Source organism: Pan paniscus, chromosome 8 (assembly GCF_029289425.2).
Source record: "Pan paniscus chromosome 8, NHGRI_mPanPan1-v2.0_pri, whole genome shotgun sequence".
Classification (NCBI taxonomy): domain Eukaryota; kingdom Metazoa; phylum Chordata; class Mammalia; order Primates; family Hominidae; genus Pan; species Pan paniscus.
The window spans coordinates 37,707,056-37,729,909 of NC_073257.2; the positions used below are offsets into that span (position 1 = coordinate 37,707,056).

Genomic DNA, 22,854 nt, shown 5'->3' on the forward strand with positions numbered 1-22,854 from the left:
GTTTTCCTTGATTAAATTCTTGGCTGTAATTAGTTAGCAAAGTGGGTAAGACAAGAAACTCTGGATCAGGAGAAAATGACCATGTCACCTAAGAGTTCCTAATAGTCAAGGAACAGATTTCTCAGCAAAGTCAGATACATAACCATACTTTAAACAAAGAGATGGTATAAAGACTTCAGAACATGTAAGTGTTAACAGTATTGACACTGAATAAAGCAGAAAGTAGTCCAAGAAGGATGGGAAGCTCCAAAAATGAAACACTGATTATGTGTTACAATTAATCACAATGAAAAACAGAACCACATTAAACAAAAACTAATGGTGTTCACTGCATTAAATACACTGTTGGTGGGACTGTAAACTAGTTCAACCGTTGTGGAAGTCAGTGTGGTGATTCCTCAGGGATCTAGAACTAGAAATACCATTTGACCCAGCCATCCCATTACTGGGTATATACCCAAAGGATTATAAATCATGCTGCTATAAAGACACATGCACACATATGTTTATTGCGGCACTATTCACAATAGCAAAGACTTGGAACCAACCCAAATGTCCAACAACGATAGACTGGATTAAGAAAATGTGGCACATATATACCATGGAATACTATGCAGCCATAAAAAATGATGAGTTCATGTCCTTTGTAGGGACATGGATGAAGCTAGAAACCATCATTCTCAGCAAACTATCACAAGGACAAAAAACCAAACACCGCATGTTCTCACTCATAGGTGGGAATTGAACAGTGAGAACACATGGACACAGGAAGGGGAACATCACACACCGGGGACTGTTGTGGGGTGGGAGGAGAGGGGAGGGATAGCATTAGGAGATATACCTAACGTAAATGACGAGTTAATGGGTGCAACACACCAACATGGCACAGGTATACATATGTAACAAACCTGCACATTGTGCATATGTACCCTAAACCTTAAAGTATAATAAAAAAAAAAGTATGCATGCAGAAATTCTACACTGGTGAGCCTGAGGACAATTTCTGTAAGAGTTGTAGAGAGAATTTTTATTACATTCATAGAGAAGCAATGATTGCATAAGGCCATTTGGAGTTTCAGTCACCACAAATGAAAATCAATTAAAAAATAAGATTATGTGATTAACAGATTAGGGAAATACTTTAGACATAATAATTTGCATGTTGATGTTAGCAGAGAATCTTGTTAAATCCTTGTTGATAAGGTAGAGAAATATGAGTTAATAGGTTTACTTTGGTGACTGAACACTCAAAAGTATTGCTATCAGCCTAGAGAGAGGTGTCTAGTAGCCTAGCAAAGTACTTGCCATGTGATATGGTTTTGCTGTGTCCCCATCCAAATCTCATCTTGAATTGTAGCTCCCATAATTCCTATATATTGTGGGAGGGACCCAGTGGGAGGTAAGTGAATCATGGGGGTAGGTCTTTCCCATGCTGTTCTTGGGATAGTGAATAAGTCACATAAGATCTGATGGTTTTATAAAGAGGCGTTCCCCTGCACACACTCTCTTGTTTCCCACTATGTAAGATGTGACTTTGTTCCTCCTTCACCTTCTGCCATGATTGTGAGGCCTCCCCAGCCATGTGGAACTGCGAGTCAAACCTCTTTCCTTTATAAATTACCTACTCTTGGGTATGTACTTATCAGTAGTATGAGAACAGACTAATAGAGAAAATTGGTACCAGTAGAGTGGGATGCTGCTATAAAGATACCCAAAAATGTGAAAGTGACTTTGGAACTGGGTAACAGGCAGAGGTTGGAACAGTTTGGAGGGCTCAGAAGGGGACAGAAAGATGTGAGAAAGTTTGGAGCTTCCTAGAGACTTGTTGAATGGGTTTGACCAGAATGTTGATAGCAATAAAGACAATAAAGTCCAGGTTGAGGTGGTCTCAGACGGAGATGAGAAACTTGTTGAGAACTGGAATAAAGGTGACTCTTGCTATGTTTTAGCAAAGAGACTGGTGGCACTTTGCCCCCGCCCTAAAGATTTGTGGAACTTCGAATTTGAGAGAGATGATTCAGGGCATCTGATGGAAGAAATTTCTAAGCGGCAAAACATTCAAGAGGTGACTTGAGTAGTGTTAAAAGCATTCAGTTTTATGTATTCACAAAGATATGGTTTGGAATTGGAACTCATTTTTTTAATTATTATTATTATACTTTAAGTTTTAGGGTACATGTGCACAATGTGCAGGTTAGTTACATATGTATACATGTGCCATGCTGGTGTGCTGCACCCATTAACTCGTCATTTAGCATTAGGTATATCTCCTAATGCTATCCCTCCCCCCTACCCCCACCCCACAACAGTCCCCAGAGTGTGATGTTCCCCTTCCTGTGTCCATGTGTTCTCATTGTTCAATTCCCATCTATGAGTGAGAACATGCAGTGTTTGGTTTTTTGTCCTTGCGATAGTTTACTGAGAATGACGATTTCCAATTTCATCCATGTCCCTACAAAGGACATGAACTCATCATTTTTTATGGCTGCACAGTATTCCATGGTGTATATGTGCCACATTTTCTTAGTCCAGTCTATCATTGTTGGACATTTGGGTTAGTTCCAAGTCTTTGCTATTGTGAATAGTGCCGCAATAAACATACGTGTGCATGTGTCTTTATAGCAGCATGATTTATGGTCCTTTGGGTATATACCCAGTAATGGGATGGCTGGGTCAAATGGTATTTCTAGTTCTAGATCCCTGAGGAATCGCCACACTGACTTCCACAATGGTTGAACTAGTTTACAGTCCCACCAACAGTGTAAAAGTGTTCCTATTTCTCCACATCCTCTCCAGCACCTGTTGTTTCCTGACTTTTTAATGATTGCCATTCTAACTGGTGTGAGATGGTATCTCACTGTGGTTTTGATTTGCATTTCTCTGATGGCCAGTGATGATGAGCATTTTTTCATGTGTCTTTTGGCTGCATTAATGTCTTCTTTTGAGAAGTGTCTGTTCATGTCCTTCGCTCACTTTTTGATGGGGTTGTTTGTTTTTTTCTTGTACATTTGTTTAAGTTCATTGTAGATTCTGGATATTAGCCCTTTGTCAGATGAGTAGGTTGCAAAAATTTTCTCCCATTCTGTAGGTTGCCTATTCACTCTGATGGTAGTTTCTTTTGCTGTGCAGAAGCTCTTTAGTTTAATTAGATACAAACCTGAGAAAAACAAGCAATAGGGAAAGGATTCCCTATTTAATAAATGGTGCTGGGAAAACTGGCTAGCCATATGTAGAAAGCTGAAAGTGGAACCCTTCCTTACACCTTATACAAAAATTAATTCAAGATGGATTAAAGACTTAAACGTTAGACCTACAACCATAAAGACCCTAGAAGAAAACCTAGGCATTACCATTCAGGATATAGGCATGGGCAAGGTCTTCATATCTAAAACACCAAAAGCAATGGCAACAAAAGCCAAAATTGACAAATGGCAACTTATGTTTAAAAGGAAGCAGAGCATAAAAGTTCAGAAAATTTGCAGCCTGAAGATGCAATAGAAAAGAAAAACCAATTTTCTGAGGAGAAATTCAAGCCAGCTGCAGAAATTTGCATAAGGAGAAGCCAAATGTTAATAGCCAAAACAATGGGGAAAATGTCTCCAGAGCCTGTCAGAGGTCTCCACAGCAGCCCCTCCCATCACAGGCCCAGAGACCTAGGAGAAAAAATGGTTTCATGGGCTGGGCCCAGGGCCTTGCTGCTTTGTGCAATCTTGGGACTTGGTGCCCTGAGTCCCAGCCATGGCTAAAAGGGGACAACATAGAGCTCAGGCCATTGCTTCAGAGGGTGCGAGCCCCAAGCCTTGGTGGCTTCCACATGGTGTTGGGACTACGGGTTCACAGAAGTCAAGAATTGAGGTTTGGGAACCTCCACCTAGATTTCAAAGGATGTATCAAAATGTCTGGATGTCTAGGCAAAGATGTGCTTCAGGGGCAGAGCCCTCATGGAGAACCTCTGCTAGGGCAGTGTGGAAGGGAAATATGGGGTGGGAGCCCCCCACACATAATTCCCACTGGGGCACCGCCTAGTGGAGCTGTGAGAAGAGGGCCACTGTTCTCCAGACCTCAGAATGGTAAATCCACTGAGAGCATGCACCGTGCACCCAGAAAAGCTGCAGACACTCAATGCCCGCCCATGAAAGCAGCCAGAATGGGGGCTGTACTGTGCCAGGTCACAGGGACAGAGCTGCCCAAGACCATAGGATCCCACCTCTTGCATCAGCGTGACCTGGATGTGAGACATGGAGTCAAATGAGATCATTTTGGAACTTTAAGGTTTAATGACTGCCCTATTAGAATCTGGACTTGCAAGGGGCCTATAGCCCCTTTGTTTTGGCCAATTTCTGCCATTTCGAATGGTTATATTTACCCAATGCCTGGACCCCCATTGTATCTGGGAAGTACCTAACTTGCTTTTGATTCTACATGCTTGTAGGCAGAAGGGACTTGCCTGGTCTCAAATTAGACTTTGAACTGCGGACTTCTGAGTTAATGCTGAAATGAGTTAAGACTTTGGGGGACTGTTGGGAAGGTATGATTGGTTTTGAAATGTGAGGACATGAGATCTGGGAGGGGCTGGGGTAGAATGATATGGTTTGGCTGCATCCCCACCCAAATCTCACATTAAATTGATGAGATCCCATAATTCCTATATGTCATGGGAGGGATCTGGTGATAGGTAATTGAATCATGGGAGTGGGTCTTTCCTGTGCTGCTCTCATGATAGTGAATAAGTCTCATGAGAGCTGATGGTTTTATAAAGGGGAGTTCCCCTGCACACACTCTCTTTCCTGCCACCATGTAAGATGTGACTTTGCTCCGCCTTTGCCTTCTGCCATGATTGTAAGGCTTCCTCAGCCATGTGAAACTGTGAGTCAATTAAACCTCTTTTGAAATATAAATTACCCAGTCTTGAGTATGTCTTTATTAGCAGCATGAGAACAGACTAATATACTATGTTCTATGATAGATAAGAGATATAAAAGACATATTTATTAAATTTGCAAATGACACAAAGCTGGGAAGAATGGTTAAAAAAATGTATAAAAGATTCAAATGCAAAACTATCTCCATAGATTAATGAGTTGAGATAAAAAAGAATCAGCTACATAATTAGAGGATGGGAGAGACCAACCTTAGTCAAAATCCATACAGGGTATTTTAGTGTGAGCCAATAGTTGGACATGACTGTCAAAATGCTTATGGAAGCTTAGGCTGAATGGATGAAAATATTGTGCCAAGAATTATGGAAAGGAGATAATGGTTTCATGGACTGTTCAGACCATAACTGGAATATTGCTTTAAACAAAATGGAAAGAGGGGATGACTGGAGATATTCAATAACTGCAGACATTAATAAAGGGTGATAGGCCAGGCGTGGTGGCTCACGCCTATAATCATAGCACTTTGGGAGGCAGAGGTGGGTGGATTACTGGAGGTCAGGAGGTCAAGACCAGCCTGGCTACCATGGTGAAACCCCATCCCTACTAAAAATACAAAATAAGCCGGGCATGGTAGCAGGGGCCTGTAATCCCAGCTACTCGGGAGGCTGAGGCAGGAGAATCGCTTGAACCCAGGAGGCAGAGGCTGCAGTGAGCCAAGATGGCACCATTGCACTCCAGCCTGGGCAAAAAGAGTGAAACTCCGTCTCGAAAAAAAAGTAATTAAAAAAAAAAAGGGTGACAGATTTGGTGAAAATCTTGGAAATCATCTTATGCATCATGAGTAACTCAAATTTTGAAAACTGAATCATGACTTCCCATTGACTCTGAGGCTTTCATAACTTAAGTCTCAGCCAATAGTTCAACTGCAGAAAAGTGCCTTTCATCCGATTTTGGTCACATACATTCATCTTCTAAGTTCTCATTTAGTATCTTCATCTCTCATTATGGTTTTCAATGATAAATTTTAGTGTTCATATTTCAGTTCCCCAAAAAGACGGTAAACTCTGAGGCGTGGGAGATCAAAAGCCAGGCAGTTGTCAGAATCTTGCCAGTGTAAATTGACTTTAACCTAACAGAAATGATTCTTTTGGCATCACATTTGGGTGCCTCTATTTCCTCTAATCATAAATCTTTCTTCTACTCATTTCTTCATAGTAAAACCAAGAAGTCTGTGCTATCACTCCAACGGCACCAAGAACAGATATACTAGTGCAATATTATACACATAATAGGGGCTCCATTAATGCTTGCCAAATGAATAAAGACTGTTCCTATAAATTTTTTTGAAAAAAAATCGTCTAGATGCAGTAAAGCTTTTTAATTTGCCAAAGAACAGAATACCTACCTAATAAAATAACTCTCAAATTCAATATTCTATAGAAATACAATCTACCAATGTGTTATAGAGGAGTTTTATCTCATGTAGTATGCAGGAATTTGAAACCAAAAGTTGGTTCAACAATAGAAAATTTGAAAATAAATTCTGCAACTGTGCCATAACTTACTTTACATTCCTCTTTCCAATCTCTAGATGTTGATATGCTAATGGAGATGTAATATAGTTACTGCTCTAATTTAAACCGGATACTTAAAATTGAAGAAGCTGCCTACTTGTTGAAGCTATTACCCTAATACTAGTAAAAATAATTGACCATTAGATCTAAAAGGGGCCTTGGATATTATCTAGTACATTTATCTCACAGATCAGTAAACAAATGAAACTTTATTCTAAAGTTCACAAAGACAATTAATTGCTAGGCCCGATTTTTAGTCCAGTCCTTTTCAAATGTGGTTTTGACTTGCATACGGACAAGGATGATGGTAAAAGACAGGAAACATTTCAAGTCCTAGGAGAAATGAGATTTTCTCCACTACTTTCTTTGCTCCCCACAGATTTAAGTAAGTTCTAAGAAGTCCCTACAGATGGGAGTAACTGAAGTGCTTCCTTTGCACGTTTTTGAGATTTGGAGAATTTAAGAGGTTCTAAGACCTATGTAAAATTTCAACTCAATTACATACTTTTTGGTTCATTATCTATCCACCAATTCTTCCTTCCATTAAACCATTAGATCTGAAAAAGTCCTTAGAAACTGCCTAATAGTGGTAGATATTTCATTTCACTGATCAAAAACCTGAGGCTCAAAAGCAAATGTAAATTTATATTTCATAAAAATCTTGGGGGAAAAGTCCTATCCTATCCCATTAGAGAGGGAGTAGTGCAGTTAGAAATACAACACCGAACTCCTGAAACCAAACATCAAGTATCCTTAAACAAGATAATAGAATTGTGATTTTTTTCTTTTCAACAACATGAAACTTCATACTATGCTGTATATCACATATAATTAAATTACACAATAATCACATACCGTATTAATAAGAGGTTAAGTGTAATATAATAAAATGGTCATCTCACAGCGCCAGACTGCCCTCTCTGTAAAACTGTGAGATGCTGAATACCTAGATATTTCGACCTTTTCTCTAACAAGTTATCCTCCAAGGCTACTTCATCGAGGCAAAAATACATTTTATTTATTATTAAAAATTCCAGTATATGTATGCTTAATTAATACTGAGTATTCCCCATTCTTGTTTCAAGTGATAGTCTTTGCTTATCCACATACCTAGGAGGCTGGGGAGGCTCCTTCAAGTCACTGGGTATGAGGTTATAAATGCACTCAGAAGGGCACGTTGGATCCATGGCCACCAAATGACTCCTTAAAAGCTACTCTCCACAACTTTTTTCTCCCTGTCCCAGTATCTCCGTCCCTTTCTTCACTGCTTCCCCTTTCTTCTTCGCCTTCTCAAGGACCACAGGTTCTCTCCTTCACATCGTCCCCCTTTAACCCCCTCTTAGCAGTCCTCTCTCGGGAAGAAAACACCCTATTTCTCTCCGGATTGCTAAGCGTCGTTGACTGTGCGGTTGCCGTGGAAACCGTTACTAGGCAACGAGGAAGTGGCAGGCAGCACTGCAAACTAGGTCTCCCCTCTTCCCTCTTTCTGCAGCGCCTTCTGCTAGAGCAGCTCATTTGGAAGCCACTGTTTTTACGTGCCTTTGAAAGTTAAAGGGGTGAAAATGATGTCCCCTTAAAAACTGTGCTCTTTTCTGTGTATCTGGGGAAAAAGAAAAATCCTAGTAGAGACGGCAAAGCGCAGCTGGTGCGCAGGCGTCACACAATAAGGTTTTTGAGAGCAGGCCCCAAGCGCGGTGTGGGCGGAGCGAGCGGCTGAGACCACGAGGACGCAAGGCCAGCGCCGCCAGGGAGACGAGGGAGGGGAGGAGCCTGAGGAGCTCGGAGTGCTCGGATAGGCTACAGTGAGAAAGGAGAGTCACGTGCCCTGCGCGAGGCCGCTCGGGGCGTGGGCGTGGAGCGGAGGCACGCTGGCCGCCGCAGGCACAGGCGCAGAGTCCACTGCGCGGGGGCGGGACCGGGGAGCTAGCTGCAGGTACGGTGCTCCGTCTCCTGTGGAGGCTTTAGCGGCTCGTGGACACTGCTCCCCCATTTCCTTTCATTTCCCCCGTCTTCTCAGTGAGATTTCCTTGGTGAGTTATTGGAGGAGAAAGGAAGGAAAACTAGAAGCCAGCCCGCTCCCATCGCATGCCTTTCCCCGTACCGTCCCTTCCCCTTTCCGCTACTCGCTGGTCATCTCAACTCTGCGCGCATTTTTCCTGCTGCTTCTGGTCGAGGCTCCTCGGAACCCCGCGCAGCCCTGCCCGCCACGTGTGTGAGTGCGCGCCCGGGGCCCGCGGCCTCCTCCGCCTGCTGCGCTCGCCCTCCCGCCCCTGCTCCCGGGACCGCCCCTTGGGCGGTCCTCGGGGTCGGCTCTGCGCCTGCTCTTCCCGGGGTCGGGACTCTTCCTCTAGGTCGTTCTCCAGGAACCAGTGGACCTGCTCTTTGTAAATGAGCAGCCTAAACTAAGAGGAGAAGCCTTTTAAGTGGGCCTTTACGTTTTTGTCCAGTTTTTGGTGTCCCTTGTTGGAAAATTGTCTTCTGAGAAGCGGTTTTATTCCTTTTTGTTCCACCTGGTCACCCGTAAATCTATGCACATGGGCCTGCCGTAGGAAAGTCATTTAGACGCTTTTACCCGAGTTGTTTAAAAGACATTTTGGTAGTAGGATTTGGGGAGGAAGATGGATGCCTCTGAACCACCGGTACAGAGGCCACTCTGCCCGAAGGAAATAAAGCTTCCCGGCGAGGAGAGAAAACACACTTGAGTTTGGGTTTCTCACTGCCTGGTTGGCTGGCGGAGTGATTAAAACAACACAATGGCCTGGTGAACCTTTTAGTTCCTGTATAAAAAGACTTTACTGAATGTGTAGATCCTTACTTTGGGCTCTTACTGAATTTCACTACATAAGAATACGTTAAGTTTTTCTTTTCTTTTTTTTAATATACAGTTGATTTTAATTTTTGTCCCAGACGCTTAGGGAAAATTCTCCAGATTTCTTCACATCAGATTGTCTTCCAAAACATTTTAGATAGATCTGTAGATCTATATTTAGATCTAGATCCAAATCTATATCACTTTGCCCCTTTCTTTTCGCCCTTGAGTATTTTGTGTTTGGGATTTCTGTTTAGCAAGTATAGAGAAAAAATTTGGCAGGAAACCTCCTGTATGTACGAAGATTCGAACCAAGGACTCATGGAATGATAACGCCGTTAGCCAAGTGAATAGTCACTGGCTAAAGCTTATGAATTTTCTAATTAGAAGGAACACCTTGAGACTATTTGTGTTAATCAGTTCCTGAAATAGCAAGTAAGGGCAAAACATGATCTCTGCAGTTAGCACCAACTGGCCTTTGGTAGCCTTGATGTTCTGGGGTTACTGAAATAAAATAATTTCACTGATGTCTGTATATTTATTATGCTTTAAAAAATGCTAAACAATTTGTGCAAGACCTCACTGTGGTATAGTTAGTTTACAGTCATGAGCAGGTTGTTAAATCATTTGGAAAAAAACTTTTCTTTTTTCTTAGACATTTGATCTGCAATTCTCCTTGCCTTTTGAAAGTGTGTTTAAGCACAATTATTTCTAGTTTTTATAATGCTCTTGAAATGACACTTCAAAAAAATGCCTGTGTCTACCGCATGTCCACAGGGAATTAACTGGTATATACCTACAGGGATGAACAAACTGTTTATAAAGGGGTAGACAGTAAATATTTCAGGCCTTTTTAGGCCAAGTGGTTATGTTGCAACTACTCAGTTTTGCCGTTGTAGCTCAAAAGCAGCCAAAGACAGTACTGAACAAATATGTGAGCACATGAATGACTGAAGTTGTGCTTCAAAGAAACTTGATTTATGAAAATGATGGTGGGCCAGATTTAGCCTGTGGATTGTAGTTTGCACAGATCCTAGATCCCCGTATATAATGGTATGCCTGTGATGTACATAAACAAATGAGGGTTGTTTTTTTTTTTTTTTGCGAAGGATTATTTTAACCTATTTAAATGAATAAAATGGGTGTAGATGAGGATATAAGACAATTGGAAGGTAAATAAACCCTTTATAAAGACAGGTTCTTTATAATTCTCAAAGTTATAGAATTGTGGATACTAAAGTTTTTTCAATTAAATATTCGAGATCGTTAAGAACATGTCTAACAGCAGAAGTCTAACGGCAGAAAAAGCTTAGTCAGCTTTGATAGTAATATAAAGACTAAGTGATGAACTTGCAAAATTGTTTTAGTTGTGAGATCCTTGTGATTACAGAACTATACTGGATTGTGTGGTCCTTCCACCCTCACCTCTATTTCATGGCAAGTGGGACGCCCTCTGAATGAAAAGTTTGAGAGAATTTTTGGTCAGAAGTCAGAAGCAGTAGAGCTTAACCTCCTTTTGGCTAGTTTGTGTCCTGATACACAGTTGGTTCTCCATATCTGTGAATTTCCCATTCTCAGATTCAACTAATTACAGATTGAAAATATTTTAAAATTTTAGTTGGGCACAGTGGCTCATACCTGCAATCCTAGCACTTTTCGAAGGCCAAGGCAGGAAGATTGCTTGAGCCCAGGAGTTGGAGACCAGCCTGGGCAACATGGTGAAACCCCCTCTCTACTAAAAATACTAAAATTAACTGGGTGTGGTGGTGCGTGCCTTTAGTCCCAGCTACTTGGGAGGCTGAGGTGGGAGGATTGCTTGAGCCTAGGAAGTCAAGGCTGTAGTGAGCCAAGATTGCGCCACTGCACTCCTGCCTGGGCAACAGAGTGGGAGCCTGTCTGAAAAACAAACAAAAACACGAAAATAATGGAACAGTAAAAATACCACAAACAAAAAAGCAAATTAGTACAACAGCTCTGTACCTAGCATTTGCATTGTATTATGTATTATAAGTTATTCAGAGATTAAGGTATACAGGAGGATGTGCACAGGTTATATGCAAATACTACACCATTTTATATAAAGGACTTGCACATCTGCAGATTTTTCTCACTCTAAAGTCAGTCCTATTAACTGCTAATTATCCAATATCCCTCTCAATGCTTAATCCAAATAATTGTTAAACACATGAAAGAGAAGAGTGTCAAGACCAAAAGCCTTGGAATGCACTACGAGAAATTTCCCTCTATTCAACAGAACCATTTTTATGATCATTCAACAATATCCTCAAATCTTTTTTTTCCATTTCTCCGTGAATTAAAAAAATTTTAAATGAACCATGGATAATGCTTTGGTGAAGTCCATATATATGCCTTCTATGTATATTCCTGAGTGGCCATTGCAGCAGACGTTCTCAAAAAAGTAATGAGGATGTCTTTTCCTCATTTGGTTGGTTAAAAAATGTTGAGCCCCTAAAATCAATTTGTGGTTAAATGTTACAAAATAAAATTTAGTATGTAGCTTAAAATAGAATATATCTTTATTGTTCTTTAGAAATAATATATATTATAGCACTTAACTGCCTTCTGCTAGTCTAAAGAACATGTTTGTGGGAAATAATATTGATACAGAATTTACAAATTGAACTGTCATAATTTTCTTTAAAAAAAAATATATATATATATATATAGCTACCCCAAAGTCTTGAAAAAGAGAAGTGAAGTAAAATTTAAAAACAAGAGGGTAGAGGGGAACTAACATATAGGAAAAGTAAGATTGCAAAACATAAGGTGAAGGGAACATAATGTTTCCTTACAATCTACTTTTAATGAAGTTGATGTTAAGCATGGTAGCAAGCAATATAAAGCGGAAGAAAAGATGAAAGATTTACTGGGCCAGTATGGTGGTTCATGCCTCTAATCCCAGCACTTTGGGAGGCCAAAGTGGGAGGATTGCTTGAGTTCAGGAGTTCAAGATCAGTCTGGACAACATGGTGAAACCCTGTCTCTAGAAAACCTACAAAAATTAGCTGGGTGTGGTGATGCACACCTGGTGGGAGGATCACCTGAGCCCAGGAGGTTGAGGCTGCAGTGAGCTGAGATCATGCCACTGCACTCCAGCCTGGGTAACAGTGGAAGACCCTTTCTCAAAAAAAAAAAAAAAAAAAAATTACTGCTCATGAAAACCATCTACTCAGATTATATACAATTATTACTAATATAGGTATCAGAAAGTTATGTATTGCAAACTCAAAAAGAAGAGACTGTAATGTTACAAGCAAAAGCTTCCTGAATAGGAGGTTAATCAGACTGTTTTATATAAGTGCCCTAAAAGCAGTTTGTGCTTTTAAAGTCCAGTACCAGAGTATGGTTTAATAAAATAAATTGATGTTATGGTTCAAGTATATAATTCTTTCTGGTCCCTGGTTTACTTCAGGGAAAGGATTAGACTGTGCATGGCAAAACAGTTCTTGATTCATGGGTGAACACCACGGTATTCTCTGAAGGTTTATAAACCAAACCATAAAAAAAATGCACCCTGCCTTGTACCTACATATTTGGGTTCAATTTATATATTCCTAGCCCACTGTCAGTGAGTGACAATGATTAATCTTCTGTAAATATTTTGTGCTAACCACTATGTTATGTGCTTTGATTTTATTATAGACACATATAGCTAAGAGGTATCTTTTTGTGGCAAGAGTTTTATTTGGGCTTTTTATAGTGGATATTATTACATATGAATATATAGTGATTTTGATAGATAATACAGCCTAAAAAACAACTCAGACACTAATTTCATAGCTTTAGTCTGCTGATTTTTTCCCCTCTGATCATTATACAGCCAAATCATTAAAATTCCAGGTATCCTTCTGAAAAGTTTTATATTTGTTATTATTTGGTTTTTTATTGCTTGATGGTAGAAATTCCTTCAGTACTGTTTAGAGAAATTCTTTTTATAATGAGACACACATGTTTAAAAACAGTATTTTAATCTTCTAATAACAGATCTGGGGAAACATGAAAAGGGTCAATTTTTCTGTATTTTTAAAATTTCAGATGAGCTTTTCAAATAATAGACTAGTCTATGTGTAGAATTTTATGATACTGTATACAGTTATGATTAACTTAAATTTTTTTCCATTATAGACTCCACGTTTTGCAAAGATCGGTTTTGCCTCAGAGTCAACAAACTCTTCAGATTGGTTCCGGTGTGTCCTATGTTTACAAGTCAGTGGAAATTAAGCATAACACATACAAATTGAAAAGTCAAATAAGGAAATGAATTACTTCCCTTGACGGCTTTAATTTTACTTGTAAGTTAAATTCAGAGTTAGCTTAAAATCATTTAAATGTTTAATTACAGAACAGAGTTTAAGTAGCATAGAAAGTCAGTATTACATGATTAAAAGTTTTCAGAACATATTTTAACATATGATCTAGTATTTAATATGGTTTAGTTGCATATTGCTTCTACCAGAGAACACGTGATAAGCCCCACTATGTGTCTGTGACATTACTTCAGGCAATTTACATGAACATTGCACAGGTATTGTATTGCATTTTACATAACTAAAAACTTGACTTGTCTGGCATACATTTTTGTTTTAATGGTGAGTATATTTCCAAAGACAAGGACTTGGTCAATATGGGAAATTATAGAGCTTCTTTGGATGCCAGAATAATTGTTTTCTCTCATCATTGGAAACATTCCTGAGGTTCTTGGCTGTCGCCCTGGGGTCTGGAAATTGAGTTAAATCTCTCCACTGATGATTATAGGGTTAGAAACAAAAGCGATGGTTCTGTGCAGATAAGGTTATATGTAGCCTTTGACCTCATTGCTGATTATTAATTTTTCTTAACTATTTGTATAATATCATACCTTTCACCTTGGCTCTTTTTAAAGCCTTCAATATGAATAATGTGTAACAATGATTCTTAATATGCGTGTAAAAGGCACGTAAGAAAGAAAATGTCATACCTTTGTCCTGTAGTTTGGAAAACTAAGCATTTTATAAGCAAATATGTTCTTTTATTCTGGTTTCCTGTTACGACTTCTATAAGAAATTTATGAGTAATATAGTCTATCACAATGTTCATATACCTGAAGAGAAATTAAATATAAAGAATATTGTTCAACTTTTGTGAATTGCAAGTAGATAGCACTCCAACTCCAAATCATCTTTATATGTGATATAAACTGATAAACCATGAAATAATTTTCATTAAAAGATCTCAATATGAAAAGAAATAGTAATTTGATTTAGTATATATATACTTTTAAAAGCATCTACAATCTGGCACTTTGTGAATACAAGTTTCTGTTTTTTATAGTTACAAATTTTGTCAAAGTTTTGATTTTTCAGTGTCTCGAGATTTTAAAAGATATCATTAAAAGGATAATATGCAATATATAAGAATTTGGGTTGGAATACTTTTTTTAATTCCATAAGTTTGGAAGATTTTTAAACAGTTTATGTACCATGGGCATGGTTATATTCAGTCCTATTGGGATTTTAACAATCTACTGTAATTAGTAACCAAATTATCTTTTGTTGTTTTTTGTTTGTTTTGTGTTTTGAAAAGGGCTAAAGCCAATTTTTAGGTTGGCTTGGGCAGAAAAGTGAAAAGAGAATGCTCCACTTTAACCGATGTCATCATCTGAAAAAGATAACCCAGAAATGTTTTTCTAGTATACATGTTAAAACGGATAAACATGCACAGCGATTTCTTTCAAGAACCTTTGCACTTGCGGAATTGAGGAAGTCATGGTATTCAACCCACTCTCTTGTTGGAGACAAAAATATTATCCTGATGGGACCTCCTGGTGCTGGGAAAACAACAGTAGGCAGAATAATAGGTCAGAAACTAGGTTGTTGTGTCATAGATGTGGATGATGATATCCTTGAAAAAACCTGGAATATGAGTGTGTCTGAAAAATTACAGGATGTTGGTAATGAGCAATTTTTAGAAGAGGAAGGAAAAGCTGTGTTAAACTTCTCTGCATCTGGAAGTGTGATTTCCCTTACTGGGTCCAATCCAATGCATGATGCTAGCATGTGGCATCTGAAGAAAAATGGAATAATTGTATACCTGGATGTACCTCTACTAGATCTAATTCATCGTCTAAAATTAATGAAGACAGATAGGATTGTAGGTCAGAATTCTGGAACATCTATGAAAGACTTACTTAAATTTAGAAGACAGTATTATAAGAAGTGGTATGACGCTCGTGTTTTCTGTGAAAGTGGGGCTTCCCCAGAGGAGGTAGCTGACAAAGTTCTGAATGCAATTAAAAGATACCAAGATGTGGACTCGGAAACATTCATTTCAACAAGACACGTTTGGCCTGAAGAATGTGAACAGAAGGTTTCAGCAAAATTCTTTAGTGAAGCTGTAATTGAGGGGTTGGCTTCTGATGGTGGCCTCTTTGTTCCTGCGAAGGAGTTTCCAAAATTAAGCTGTGGGGAGTGGAAAAGCCTAGTAGGAGCAACCTACGTAGAAAGAGCACAGATACTGTTGGAAAGATGTATCCATCCTGCAGACATACCTGCTGCCAGGTTGGGAGAAATGATTGAAACTGCTTATGGGGAAAACTTTGCCTGCTCAAAAATTGCTCCTGTCAGGCACCTTTCAGGCAACCAGTTCATCCTGGAGTTGTTTCATGGACCAACAGGATCATTTAAAGATTTGTCTTTACAGCTTATGCCTCATATTTTTGCACACTGTATCCCACCAAGTTGCAATTATATGATACTTGTAGCTACTTCAGGAGACACAGGGAGTGCAGTCTTAAATGGTTTTAGTCGTCTAAATAAGAATGATAAGCAAAGGATAGCTGTGGTTGCATTTTTTCCTGAGAATGGAGTAAGTGATTTTCAAAAAGCACAAATAATTGGCAGTCAGAGAGAAAATGGATGGGCAGTGGGTGTTGAGTCAGATTTTGATTTTTGCCAGACAGCTATAAAAAGAATTTTTAATGATTCTGATTTTACTGGCTTTCTTACTGTGGAATATGGAACAATCTTAAGTTCGGCTAACTCCATAAACTGGGGCCGACTACTTCCGCAGGTAGTTTATCATGCTTCTGCATATCTTGATCTTGTTAGTCAAGGATTTATTTCTTTTGGAAGCCCAGTCGATGTCTGTATTCCCACAGGAAACTTTGGTAACATTTTAGCAGCAGTGTATGCCAAAATGATGGGAATCCCGATTCGAAAATTTATCTGTGCCTCTAATCAGAACCATGTTTTGACTGATTTTATAAAAACAGGACATTATGATCTAAGGGAAAGAAAATTAGCACAAACCTTTTCACCGTCAATAGATATTCTCAAATCTTCAAATCTAGAACGACATTTACACTTGATGGCTAATAAAGATGGACAGCTAATGACAGAATTATTTAATCGGTTAGAAAGTCAGCATCATTTCCAGATAGAAAAGGCTCTAGTTGAGAAACTTCAGCAGGATTTTATAGCTGACTGGTGCTCTGAGGGAGAGTGCCTAGCAGCTATTAACTCCACCTATAATACTTCAGGGTATATTTTGGATCCACACACTGCTGTTGCAAAAGTGGTTGCAGATAGGGTGCAAGACAAAACTTGCCCTGTGATTATCTCATCTACAGCCCATTACTCAAAGTTTGCACCTGCTATCATGCAGGCTTTAAAGATTAAAGAAATCAATGAGACTTCATCAAGTCAGCTCTATTTGCTGGGTTCATACAATGCATTACCTCCACTGCATGAGGCTTTATTAGAGAGAACAAAACAGCAAGAGAAGATGGAGTACCAGGTCTGTGCAGCTGATATGAATGTCTTGAAGAGTCATGTGGAACAACTTGTCCAAAATCAATTCATATGAAAGCTTTCAGAGTAAATTTTTTTTTCTAGCTATAAGCATGCAATAATAAATCTCAAACACTGATTTGGAGTACAGTAGCATTTTGTCTTTTATGTAAATATCTCTATATCTGTTTGGAATTTCAATAGTCTGATCTCTAGGGCTGACATGAGACCTCCATGTCACCTCCTCAGATCTTTAATCTGGAAGTGACAAAAGGTAACACAGTGCACGGACCTTTGAGCTATCATACTTTTGCCTTCTGCTCATGAGGGGTGCATCAATTTCCACTCCCACACCCTCACTGTTATGTGGACCAAAATGTCTGGTATACTATTTGGCAATTAAACTATTTAAGCCCAGTTTTCAGGTACTACATCTGTAACTAGTGAATACTCTGTTGATTAGAAAGTTAATTTACCACTCAAAATGGCTAACTTGAATGGAGGAAGTAGTAAACTCTTCTATTAGGATTCGGGCCAGTGTTTTTTGTTTGTTTTTTGGTGCAGTTTCAGCTCACTGCAACCTCCGCCTCCCAGGTTCAAGTGATTCTCCTGCCTCAGCCTCCCAAGTAGCTGGGATTACAGGCATGCAACACCACACATGGCTAATTTTTTTATTTTTAATAGAGATGAGGTTTCGCCATGTTTTCCAGGCTGATCTTGAACCTCTGACCTCAGGTGATCCATCCACCTCGGCCTCCCAAAGTGCTAGGATTACAGGCGTGAGCCTCTGCACCTGGCTAGGGCCAGTGTTTTTAACCCTCCTCAAATTCCATTTTGGACTACAACTATTGTGTATCTCACACTGTCCAAATTAAAGATGTACTCTGTCCTTCACTCTCCTTTGGATGTGTACGGTTAGGGTGACGATGTTTGAAAATCAACACATAACTGAAATCCAGGATGAAACAGTAAGCAGAACTACTTAGAAGTGAATACAGAAATAAAATGATCTATTTCAAGAGGAAGGTTTTCCAAAATTAAGAGTACTTGAGTAGTCTCAATAGGAGTGTATTTGTAGACAGCAGTTTCCCTATATTATTTGGAGTCAATTCTTACATAATTTGTTGTTTATTTCTTCAGTGAACATTGTCTTTTTCTGGCAGCTGAAACTGCACACAACTGATACACATATTTAATTTGTATTCCTTTGTAGTAATACATTTTAACCATGATTTATGTTTGTGAATTTACTGGATGTTTTCTTTCTGAATTAAAGATTGTCAAGACCAATTAGTGTAATGGACTACTGTCAACCACAAGATGGCATTCCTAACATAATTTGTCTTTGATAACATTCAGTTTCATTTTCTGGGAGAACAACCTCCATGAAGAAATATATTGAAAGTTGTAATGAAAACATTTTAATAGTTTAATAAGCAAGAGAAATTTGTTTTAATTTTTAAAAAATTAAACCAATTATATATTAACACCAGATCTCTGGCTTAGCTTCTAAAAAGGAGGTTCTAAAACGAAAAATTGAAAATCAGGAGCAGTTATAGGAAAAAAATGGAAGATTCAAAGTTCCGTTTGTTCATGTATGTCTTTATTATTTTATCATTTACTTTTAAGGATATTTCAGTAGATGATGTATTTAGAAACTGCATCTAAATATTCACTATACATAAGAATGCATTATTTTGCTTGGCATGGTGGCTCACACCTGTAATCCCAGCACTTTGGGAAGCTGAGGCAGGCGGATCACCTGAAGTCAGGAGTTCGAGACCAGCCTGACCAACATGGAGAAACCCTGTCTCTACTAAAAATACAAAAAAATAGCCGGGCGTGGTGGCAGGCACCTGTAGTCCCAGCTACTTGGGAGGCTGAGGCAGGAGAATGGCATGAACCCGGGAGGCAGAGTTTGCAGTGAGCCGAGATTGCGCCACGGCCACTCCAGCCTGGGCGACAGAGCGAGATTCCCGTCTCAAAAAAAAAAAAATTAGCCAGGCATGGTGGCGCATGCCTGTAGTCCCAGATACTTGGGAGGCTGAGGCTGGAGAATCACTTGAACCTGGGAGACGCAGGTTGTGGTTGAGCAGAGATTGCACCGTTGCACTCCAGCCTGGGCAACAACAGCAAAACTCCGTCTCCCCCCCCCCCAAAAAAAAAAACATTATTTTTCTGAAAGTGAGAGGAACAGTGTTTTAAAAGACATGATTTCTGGCTGGGCGCAGTGGCTCACGCCTGTAATCCCAGCACTTTGGGAGGCCGAGGAGGGTGGATCACCTGAGGCCAGGAGTTCAAGATCAGCCTGGTGAAACCCCATCTCTACAAAAAATGCAAAAAATTAGCTGGATATGGTGGTGCACACCTGTAGTCCCAGCTACCCACGAGGCAGAGGTTGCAGTGAGCTGAGATCACACCATGCACTCCAGCCTAGGCAACAGAGCAAGACTGTCTCAAAAAAATAAATAAAAATAAAAAAGACATGATTTCTGCCTTCAAGAACTGTAGTTAACGAGACAACGCAAAAATTCAATCGTACAAGCAAAAGAGTTATTGCAAGATGGTGTGTCAATAAGTGAAAAATGAGTGATAACAGCTAAGTAGCTAAGTGCTGTAAGATTTAAGAGGAAAGGATTACTATGGGATAGTCAGAAAAGGTCTCACAAAGGACATAGAATCTAAGATGAATCTTGAAGGATGGGAAGATTTTCTAGGTGAAAAGGAAGGGGGAAAACATTCTAGCAGAGGCAGGAGAAACAGGGAAGATGAAATGCCCAAGGGTTCATGTGTATTTATTTGTGGACAGCACATTCTCTTACTGGCCAAAACAGTTATTTCATGTCTTCACTTTTTCTCAAAACCAACTCTGGCCCTTCACTCTCAGCTAATAACTTTGCTTCATTCTAGAGGAACAAGTGACCATACATAACACACCTCAGGCTTCCCATCATCAAGTGTATATGTTTGCTGCATCCATTTCTGTCCCTTTCCCCACCCCTTTGATTGAATTGGGTGACATTCCTTCTCTTTTTAAAGGCCAGTCTCTTTAGATGTGCCTTGGATCCTATTCCCTTCAACCTACTTAAATGGTGTGTGTCATCAGGTACCTTCCTCTTGTTTCTTCAACTTCTCCCCTTCTGTGTAACCTTTCTTCTTATGGCATTTAGAGTCTTTCTGTACTTTAGCATAAGAACAAAATCTCTGTGCACATCCACCTTTTTCCCATCTGTGCTTGTTTACTCTCCAATCAAGATAAAGCTCTTCACAGAGGTATCTACAGACATGGTCTCCACTTTCCTGCCTATCTTTTTCTCCAGAGTGTGAAATATATGTACAGTTTAAGGATAAGCATTAAATACCTAAGTATTCACCACCTCACCCAATGGAACACAACTCACCTTTGGTTCTTCTTTGATTGATTAGATTCGCTTTCTTCCCCCAGCTGTAACTACATCATACATTTTCTGTTATTCATTCCCTTTCTCATAGTTCTGCATTGTTTAGTTCTGACTCTTTGAATTTTATATAAATGGAGTCGTACTTTATGTGTTATCCCATGACCTATTTCTTTTGCTCAGAGACTTCCAAATTCATCCATTCAGATGAATGAAGCCACAATTCATTGAATTGTATTACTAAATAGTATTCTATTGTATGAACACCACCAACCACTTACCCACTACGGGACATTTGTCTAATTTTTATCTGTTCTTGTATCCAATAGATATACTGTTTTTTAAAATTTATGTTGAAGGTTAGTGACTGTAAACTTCTTAACATTTGTGACTCTTCTTAATAGCATGTAAAACCATTTTTTATGTCAACATTATTAAAAATCTATGAGTTTATGAAATGAAAATTGATTAATTTTCAGGCTATGGTTATAATTTCTAGCTTTCACTGAAATTAATTTAAATAGCCTAAATGTAGGGAATTTGTAAGATATTTGAGAAAAATGAGATTTTTAAGTTACATATTTATGGAAATTATAAAATGTTTTCATCAAAATAGAGTTTAGAAGACAATAAATTCTTTTGTATGAAGTTTTAGTTAGATTTTAATAGCAATTCACTTTCAAAAATAATCATGGATGGCAAATATTGTTTCTCTCAATCCATTAAATCATTTATAAACCTTTTGTAATTCAGACTACGTAATGTTAGTTAAAAAAAAATCATGAAGTAACTCTTTTCAAATCCATGGAAACATAATACTGTTTTTGTCCCTATCCAGGAAAATGAATACAATCTACATATGAAAAAGTAGTTTGTGTAGGCCTCATCTGTGCACTCCAACCACTCAAATCTTCAACTTTTTATCATTTTGAAACTTTTGCTTTCAAAACGAACAGTCTCCTTCAAAAACAAATATGCTTTTCTGACTCAAAAAAGCCAAGCCAAGAAAGTTGCCAATGTCTTGGAAAAGGGACATGTCAAGTGCAAGCAACTAAATCAGCATAACTGATATCTGGCAATAGTTTGATCAGCTGGCAATATTTTGATCATAGTCCTACATCAGAAGTTGGGATTGCCTTGTAGAAGGATGCTGTAGTCACATTAGCTGCTTTTCTTTTTAAAATCAGAACTCTTTGTTTCTTAGTTCTGAGTTAGGGTTCTCATTTAATTGGTACTAACAACTGTTCATTAGGTAATCCAACGATTTTATCTTTTTCTTGAAGATTTCCCCTCTTGAGTGCCTTTCCTGTTTTAAGGCAGGCTGGTTGATTTATAGGGAGACTACCCTAAAGGGTCTCTCTAGTCACCTTTCCTTTCTATTCACATTGTCCTTCCATCTTTCTCCTGAGTGGATCCAGTTTCTTCCTTTTACTTGGTTTATTCCATAATTTTGGTAGAACTCACTCTCCAGTAGCTTCCTCTGATAATGTTGTGATTTTAGTGTGTGCTTTTAATTATTTGAGAAATTGCTTGTCTAACAATGTCTTTATTCCATTGCAGACTAGATTAATATTTTGCTGTGTGTAGACTAGATTAATATTTTGCTGTGTATAGAATCCTAGGTTGGAAGTAATTTTTTTCCTCAGAAATTTGAAGGTATTGCTCCACCACCAACTTCTAGGTTCTCTTATTGTTTTTGATAAGTCTAATGTTATTCTGATTCTTGATTTTTAAAATGTAATCTGTTTTTTTCCTTTCCTGTAGAAGCTTTTAGGATCTTCTCTTTATGGTCAGGGTTCTAAAATTTCATGGCAGTATTTATTGGTACAAGTCTTTGTGCTTGTTTGTTTTGCTGCTGGAGCACTTTGATGGGCTTTCTAAATATGGAAATTTATGTTCTTCAGTTCTGATGATTATGATAAAACTTATTTTTGAATTTCTTTTTCCTATCTTATATTGTCTGTTCTTTCTTTCTCAAACTCCTATTTTAGGGATTTTGGACACCTTAAAGTGATCTTGTGTGGTGTGGAAGATTGATTCTAAAGATAGTGCTTGGCCAGGCAAGGTGGCTCATGCCTGTAATCCCAGCATTTTTGAGGTGGAGGCAGGTGGATCACCTGAGGTCAGGAGATTGAGACCAGTCTGACCAACATGGTGAAACCCCGTCTCTACTAATAATACAAAAATTAGCTGGGCATGTTGGTGGGCACCTGTAATCCCAGCTACTCAGGAGGCTGAGGCAAGAGAATTGCTTGAATCCGGGAGGCAGAGATTGCAGTAGCCAAGATCACACCATTGCACTCCAGCCTGAGTGATAGAGTGAGACTCCATCTCAAAAGTAAAAAATAATAAATAAATAAAGACAATGCTCAGTGATGCCTCCCAAACCTTATGTGCATGCTATTC

General features: G+C 38.9%; 2 protein-coding genes across 5 annotated transcripts in view; one reads left to right on the top strand and one right to left on the bottom strand.

The window, feature by feature from the left end:
• ENKUR (enkurin, TRPC channel interacting protein) overlaps window positions 1-7,701 on the bottom strand; it is a 34,198-nt gene extending 26,497 nt beyond the window's left edge. For both annotated transcript variants that reach the window (XM_003821404.5, XM_008974861.5), the window contains exon 1: window positions 7,565-7,701. In XM_003821404.5, coding sequence (XP_003821452.1) covers window positions 7,565-7,641 — 77 coding nt within the window. In that variant the 5' untranslated portion in view covers window positions 7,642-7,701. The remainder of the gene's footprint in view (window positions 1-7,564) is intronic.
• THNSL1 (threonine synthase like 1) overlaps window positions 1-17,195 on the top strand; it is a 74,116-nt gene extending 56,921 nt beyond the window's left edge. The window contains exons 1-3 of one of the 3 annotated variants that reach the window (XM_003821406.5): window positions 7,874-8,387; window positions 13,410-13,576; window positions 14,847-17,195. In XM_003821406.5, the coding sequence (XP_003821454.1) occupies window positions 14,895-17,126 (2,232 nt within the window). In that variant the 5' untranslated portion in view covers window positions 7,874-8,387; window positions 13,410-13,576; window positions 14,847-14,894 and the 3' untranslated portion in view covers window positions 17,127-17,195. Of the gene's footprint in view, window positions 1-7,873; window positions 8,485-13,409; window positions 13,577-14,846 lie in introns of those variants that run through there. The other 2 variants (XM_008974860.5, XM_055092494.2) reach the window with 2 other exon arrangements.
• Window positions 17,196-22,854: the final 5,659 nt, after the last annotated feature.